This window comes from Zonotrichia albicollis, chromosome 1 (assembly GCF_047830755.1).
Source record: "Zonotrichia albicollis isolate bZonAlb1 chromosome 1, bZonAlb1.hap1, whole genome shotgun sequence".
NCBI lineage: Eukaryota > Metazoa > Chordata > Aves > Passeriformes > Passerellidae > Zonotrichia > Zonotrichia albicollis.
Genome location: NC_133819.1, coordinates 114706468 through 114714234, shown reverse-complemented (window position 1 = coordinate 114714234; position 7767 = coordinate 114706468). Strand labels below are relative to the sequence as shown.

At 36.5% G+C, this 7767-nt stretch overlaps 1 protein-coding gene across 2 annotated transcripts in view; it reads left to right on the top strand.

Annotated features, from left to right (window-relative positions):
* Window positions 1–792: 792 nt before the first annotated feature.
* Window positions 793–7767, top strand: part of ST18 (ST18 C2H2C-type zinc finger transcription factor) — a 167717-nt gene continuing 160742 nt past the window's right edge. Inside the window, exons 1-2 of one of the 2 annotated variants that reach the window (XM_005479288.4) lie at window positions 793–942; window positions 1235–1370. In XM_005479288.4, coding sequence (XP_005479345.2) covers window positions 904–942; window positions 1235–1370 — 175 coding nt within the window. In that variant the 5' untranslated portion in view covers window positions 793–903. Of the gene's footprint in view, window positions 943–1234; window positions 1371–7767 lie in introns of those variants that run through there. The other variant, XM_074550958.1, reaches the window with a different exon arrangement.

Genomic DNA, 7767 nt, shown 5'->3' with positions numbered 1-7767 from the left:
ATTCCAAAGGGATTAATGAGAACAATTATTTATTCTTCCAAGTCTGGAAACAGTTGTTTGTGATTTATTATAAGTATAAGGAAAGACACTGGACTGGCTTGGTGTGAGTGGAGGCCAGTGGTCAGTGCTGGAAGTGCTGGGTCTGTATGGTAATTCTCTTCCTAAACAGGGCTGAAAAAGACATTTCTGCTTCTCTGCCAAGATGTGGCTTTGGGGTGACTAGTGGGATAAGAACTTAAAAGAATAGATAAATTTAAAATAATATTTAGACCATTTTGGTCTAATAATATTTAGACCGTTTTTTTCTGGTCATGAAGTAAAGTAACTGAGTTTGTCAGCTTCTGTGATGAGTCTTGAAGATTCTGAGTTAACTTCTGCTACTTAGCTGAGCTCCAGGGTTCCAAATCTAGATCCTGCACAAATTCCATATGTTTCTTTTAGATCCCTTCTGGAAGAAAACAAAGGTCATAATGAGGAAAATCCTGTGCAAGGGCTGCAGCAAATGCACTCAGTAGACTAAGCAAGACTGAAGTTCTGCTTCAACCTGATAAAGCAAATAGGGCATAATGTTAAGACAGAGGAAGAGTAACACCCGCCTCCTCCTCCTCCTTCTCTGCACACACACACAAGTTGTTTACAAAAGTGCCTTGTAGTGACTGCTGGTGGTGTCACTCCGTCCCATGCCCCAGAGCGATCACCGGGCCTCATGGGAGATGTGACTACAGCGTCGGACATGGGACTGTTTGTTCACTCACTTTCTGTGAAGAGAGTTTTGAACTGTGTTTTGAATAGACAGCATTTTCTTTGTGTGGTTGGTAAATAACACAGAGCAAAGTTAGTCAGCAAGTTGCATAGCTTCTGCATTCTGATTCTTTGGAGCCCTTTTGTACCAAGCTTGACAGGATGTTTTTAACAGAATGTGACCTCACTGGGATACCAGAGGTAAGGAAAAAAGTTATTGGGGCTGTTGTGGAATATTTTGCTCAGAGCTGACCGAAAGTACTGCTTTAAAATGCCTTTTGAAAAGATGGTCTCATGGTCATGCAGTCAACACCTTGTTCAGTGAAAATCAATGTCTTTCACTCCTTCATGAGTTGTAGGAAGTCTTAACGAGATTTTCAATTTCCCACATGTGGAAAAAGAGGCTGATCTGCAAATCTCAGAACGATCATGTACTTGCTCATTGAGCAAAGGCCCAGTTCTAGAGCATCAAAGTGTTTTCTTTCTAACACAGCACAGAATTAGCAGAACAGATCCAGTTGTTCATCCAAGTCCTAGGAGCAGCAGCGTGAGCATCGGAGTGGTGGCAAACCCAGCAAGACCGGCACACGTCAACCTTGTGGACGCCCATCCTCCGCCCCTGGGTGAAGGTAAGAGGCAAAGCCACACAAAGCAGCGGCTTTGTCACCAAGTCGGGCAGGACCAGGAGTGGGTTTTCATCACGGGCAGTGGAGCTGGGGCTGCCCTTGTCGCCGTGCCCGGGGGCAGAGCAGAGGGGGATGCGGTGCCCCGGGCTCTGAGGGCACTGCAGGCTCCCCCTCTCCTCCCTCTGCTGGCCAGCGCAGGGGGACCAGCACCTCCGGGATGCTGGGGAGCCCCACCTGCCCCAGGCTCCCTCAGGGCTTCCCTGGCACTGACAGGATGGAACAGTGCGAGATTCAGCTGCAGCAAAAGGGAGAAATATGAGTGTCACAAGTCGGAGAACGTGATTTAAAACCAACCAGAATAAAGAGGATGTCAGATTCAGATAGTTATACAGTATAAAATGTTATAGATTCATGCTGAATATCTCAGTGATTTGTTTACATTCAGGATCTAGAAAGGTATTTAAGGAAAATGAAAGAGAAATACACTATTACAAAAAATAGCTTCATGTATAATAGGGAACTTGCTATTCTGAAATGAAATTAACAATATGTGATCCTCTTTACTATCTATATCAACAGAACAACAAAACTCTCTTTTTTTTTTGTGGTCAGCAATTGAAGGGAGTTTTTTTAGACTGTATGGGTGACTTAAAAATTTTAAAAGTTTGTTTTGAGTCACTGGTGGAGTGGTGAGAGGAAAAGAAATTCTCATGATATGTAAAACTGTTATTCATACTTAAAGAATTTCATAACAAAGAGATCGAAAAATATGCTTTTAAAATTGGAAAGTTTTGGGTTTTGCTGACAACGAAAGTGTTCTTTGGTAAATGAGAATGGAAAACTTTACTCACTTACTTATGACTAACTAGAGTTGCTTTTTACTGTAAAGCACATAAAAGGCTAGGGCTTTGTTTTTTCTTGTGATCAGTTAAAAATGGATAGTTTGAAATTCATTTGGTTGTATAAAAGATGTGGTGAGTGCATCACTCCTCCTAGTAAGACAGGGTAATGACTTTGGTTTGGCAAAGTTTTTACAGTGATACTTTTATATTGCTACTGTACTTTGATTCATTGTTGTGTGGTTATAAAAGCTGCAAGGTCTGCCCTAATTAAAGCAAATATTTGTACTGAAGAACCTTCTAGAGAGAAGCACGTTCTGTGAAGCAAAATTATTTCAAATGGAGATGACTAAAGATGTTAAATTTATATTCACAACTTTGGTATTTGTGTTGCAGTAGTACTTCTGATCATCATAGGTCAGATGCTTGGAATTCTATAATAAAAACCAAGATTTTATAAAGCAAACATCTAATTACCACATGAGACGTGAAATAGCAGTTCAATTAAAAACAAATAGAACAAATTACTAGTAATAAATGTGTTAAGATAGAGTTTTCAGATTTAATATCCACCTAGAGCTGCATCTATATACTGTGAGACAGTTTTTTAACCAATGACTTTTCCTAGTGTCTCATTCACTAAAGGTAAACTGCCACCAGTAGGTGCAAGCTTGATCTTTTTATGACCTTCAATCAGGGAGAAGTTAGCAGGGTGGGATGCAATTTACTTAATCCCAGAATTTGTGGAAAAGAGTGCAAAACTTCAATAAAAGTAGATTGTTTCATACTGATGAAACGTAAAGTGGAGAAACCAGTAGAGGTCAGTGCAGAGTGCTGAAATGGAAGGAGAGTGCCAAGGCTTTGTGTATTTATGCTCCCTACTTTTGATCTTTAACTTTTCCTTTAAAATGGGACGAAGGCTTACGCTGGCTTATGGGCAATAATCTTATCCTCTTCAAAACATAGATTAAACATACTTGTGATAATATGATAATGTTACACTGCTTAAACAGGTCAATTTAAGGAACAAAACACATTTTGTTGCGTGTTATAGCTAGCAAACAGATGCTATAAACCTTATTTGGTGGGATCATTATTAAAAACCATATGTAATACTTATTACATATACTGTAGTGATAACTACATCTAGCTGATGGCTAAGTAGCAACAAAAAAGTAGGAGAAAGTATAATTTTTAGGGAACAAGTTTTCAAATATTTGAAGTTAGAGTAACAACAGAATTGTTCTCATTTTTGGTAAAAATTTGGATAGTTATTGTTATGTGGTGTTTTAAAATCCTTTCCTTCATGTGTATACATAGATATGCAGGGGGCTGTGGGGAGGCAGACTGTGTATAAAGTTGAATTATCTTTTGTTTCTCTTTTTAAAGCCATTGTTTGCTCGTGGTTTCCTTTTGTGATTTAAAGCAAGGAAAAGAATCACTGCCTATAGTCTGTGCATGAAAAGATGCTTCAATATATATTAGCTGCAAAATCTTCTCTCTGAAAAGCTTCTGTTCAAACTGCTTTCTGTGGATCTAGAAAGAGCAACCTGCCTGTCCCCATTCTATTTCCTTACACTTTAACTAAGGACTTTGAAAAGTAGCTTGCTATTGAATTGTGCTTGTTGAATATCAAGGAATTGCAAAAAAGATTATCACCAGATAAAAGGGGTTATGCTCTACTTTGATTCTGATACCAATTTACATCTGCTGTCTATGATGTTAGGGAGAAATTTCCTGTACCTTTAAAGAGAGTAGAGTCACACAAAGAGTAAATATTCTTGAAAATCCTCTTCACTTGTTCTGCTTACCTTTCATGTGCTTCTTTAAATTGATTATGGAGGCATTGGAAAGAATCCAACACCTTTGAAAATTATACTTTCTTTTCATTTGCTTTATCATGCTCTTAAAAGTGATGGGAACCAGACAGAGACTCTGCAACCCTTCCTCACAGGCGCTTGTGCTGTGTGCCATGAGTGTGAAGGAAGCTCCAGGGGCTTTAAAGGGAGGATTAATGAAGGGGCGGGATTCCCTGTTAACTGCAGGAGATATCAGCAGTACAGATTGAGGTGAGAAGGAGAGAGAGGTGTTATCAGCTGCTGTTGCATATCTGACCCATGATATGTTTTTGCTGCAATCCTCTGTGTAACATCACACACAGGTCTTCCCATCCCCAGGTTTTCATGTCAATATCTCCCTTTATACATGCAGCATAAAGTACTGGATTTGCTAAAGCCAATGAAGTGATCCTTCACAGTTTGAATCAGTGGTGAGACCAGAAGCTCTACAGCTCTCCTTTGTCGTTTTTTTTCCTTGTGGCAAAGGAAACTTAGAGATAATCTCATTTCTTTCATAATAATCTGATGGTATGTCAAGTGACAATTTCCGGTTTGAGTCCAAATTTTTACCAAAACTTTGCACTCAATTCCTCTCAATTCAGTTCTTATTTAAAACTGAAGAAACGACTTTAAGTACTGATTTCACTCCTGGATTTGATTGTGTTTTGAAAAAGTAGTCTTGAATCCAAAAGTGAAATCCACCTTCTTTCCCCACACAGTCTTCTGTTGTCCATAGCATTTTGATAAACAATATTTTTCAATTGGATTTTACATATCTCTCTCATTTTTTGTTGGTTAAAAAGGCTGTGAGAAGTTGTATTTAACTGAGCCACAGTGGAAGTGCTCAATTGCAGTAACTGATTCTCTTCATTAGTTATTTTTGGGAGGGAGACCTCCTCTTCAAATGCCTTTCCTGAAAAGTAGTGCAGTGGTTGAAATTAAACTATTATTTATAATACTCAGTGTTTTGCTTTTAGGCCCTTGATGTTGAAATCCACAAGTCCAAGTGGACTCTTGCTTCAATGAAATTTGTTTGTTAAATTTCATCATCTGGTCTCTTTTTTTTTTTTTTCGTAACATATTTAATACAAACCCCCAAAATTCAGAGACCAAAATAATATTGCTGAAAATGTGTAGTTTAGTCAAGTTTAAATCTATACTAAAAGTTTGGTGCTCTTATCTGCATCCTGACCAAAGATAGAAGATTGCAGCCAAGCTGTTCATGACCAAGAAACAGAAGGTCTGTGTTATCACTGAAGTTCCCAGTCTCTTATTGATCAGTGTTTGATATTTTCTTGGTTGTGGTGTTACATTCATACATACAGGTATAGTAACATCATGTGGGTTTTTTTCCTTCTCTTCTGGTGTCTTTGATCTATATTTTTTGTTGTTTTTTAGAAGTTCTACCCTGAAAAGTAGCTATGCATAGTTAAATTATCCTTCCACTATATAACCACATTTATGTTTGATTAACTCAGGGATATGTTTCTTTATTTTTAGTGCATATGGGTGTACCAGTATCTTTATGCTACCTGAAATGAAGATATCTGTCATTCAGCTATAAATCTTTGTATTCTGTTTAGGCACATATCAAAAATATGTGAGCTTGTGTCCAGATGGGAATAGCACTGATCCAGGCAGTGGTGATCAGTGACCAAGGCAGCCGCAGTAGTGAAAATCTCCTCATGTAAACAAGGAAACTGTGGCATTTGCACCAATAATTGAATAAATTCAGGCTCTTTGCTGGTAATTACGTTATAAATCTGCAGATTGTGAAATAAATAAATTAGAGTCAATAAATCGGAATGATAATTATAGGCAAATAAACCCTAATTTCAAACATTTGATCGGGAGGAAAAAATATAGATTTTTCATTCATTTCATGAATAAATGGGCAGCCTAAGCAATTGGTATGATTTTGGGAAAGGTAGACATATATCCCAAGAAAATGTCAATATAACAGTTTAATTTTTGGTGGTTCTATCATTTTACTGAAACATATCCATGAAGAGACCTTTATTCCTAATGTGCTTTAAGAATCAGAAATTGTGATTTCCCCTGATTATATTAGATTGGATAGTGTTGCTGGGTTTGGGTATTTTTCACTTTATCCTGGATTACTGTCAGGAGTTTGTTACCTGCCCTTTTCACTGTGGATCTCAAGTCAATACTAGGCTTTTGTTTATCATTTCTTCAATTTCTCATTTTTCAAGAACAAACTTTAGACTCCAGTGCAAAGTCTTGGTATTCTTTGACTCACACTGAAATCCATAGAGAGCTGATAGAAGTTTTGAGTGTCTTACACACCCTGGGAACAGAAAAGAAAAGAAAAAGCAACCAACTTATGGGTTCTGGTGACCTAAACCTAAGGAACTGTATGATCTCAACATTAAATCTGAGGAATATGCAGTATTAAGGCTTTCTAAAAATTCTGAAAATCACTCCCCTTTTCTAGAAAATTTCTGTTATTTCTCTTTTGCATATGTATTTCGAAGGGTTTAATATTCACACTGGTAACTGTAAACAAAATAAGTGTGAATTCAGTTTTTGTAATACATATTCATGTTTATGTTTACAAGCAAAATCACTTCAAAAGATATTTACGTTTTTAACAAGTCATGTTTAGCACTGAATCCAATATTTTTCTCTACTGTACAGAATAATATTTCTGTCAACAATCTGTAACACATCAAAGTCTTCTGTAGTGGATGTTTGTGATTAGTCAATATAGTTCAAGGAGTTATTAAGAATAAGATTCACAGAATAGAAAATATTCAACAAGTTCATTTACTTTTTCTTTTTTTTTATTTTTCCATGGTTTACTTTTACTTTTTTATTTTGATGGCACATTGCAGTTTCAATTTTACGTACTTGGTTTTCCCAACACTGTAAAAATACAATAAATAGCTGCTATTTAAATACATTATTTTACTATTCTTTGGGGATTTCATGCTGGTCCAGAAAAAGAAGCGTGCTCCTCTGAAAACTTTTTTTCTTTTTTTATATTCTATTTTTATCAATATATTCATATTTTAGATTGATATATATGTATGAATCTGTATAAAACGTTATGAAATTTCTGCAGGGAAATTATACTTAGGAGCTCTTCAATATATTTTATGATCTCAACAAGTTAATATGGACTTTTATTTTTTCCAGGAATTAAGGAGTTAAACTTAAGAAAACCCTTCATTAAAATTAGATGAAATATGGATCAAAGTCTGAAAAAATACTATCTGCAGCTTTAAACAGCATGAAACTGAAACACATTTCCCATGAACTTGACTCACAGAAATATTTTTTCTATTTTTCTGGTAATAATTTTATTAGTAGTGCTCCTCTAAAAGTGTTAATCACGTGATTGCATGTGTCACAGATATTCCATTTTGCTAGCAGATTTATGCTACTTCAGAGAAAATATATGAGTAAAGATTTTCTGGCAGCTTAATTTTGGTGGTAAAGATGACCACAGAGAATATGAATATTTATGCATTGTATGATTATATCATGTTCTTTTATGAAAAAGTGATCTGGAGTAGCATGGATTTTAATTCTTAACCAAAACAGTAGCATTTGCAATGGGATGACAGGGTTAACTGGATTAATGTTTAAGGGGAGCAGGGGTTAGCATCTGCTTTGACTTTGGCAGGTTTTTTAACACAACCTCCCACAACATTGTAATATTGATGCAACGTATTTGTGGACTATATGGAGGGACAGGTA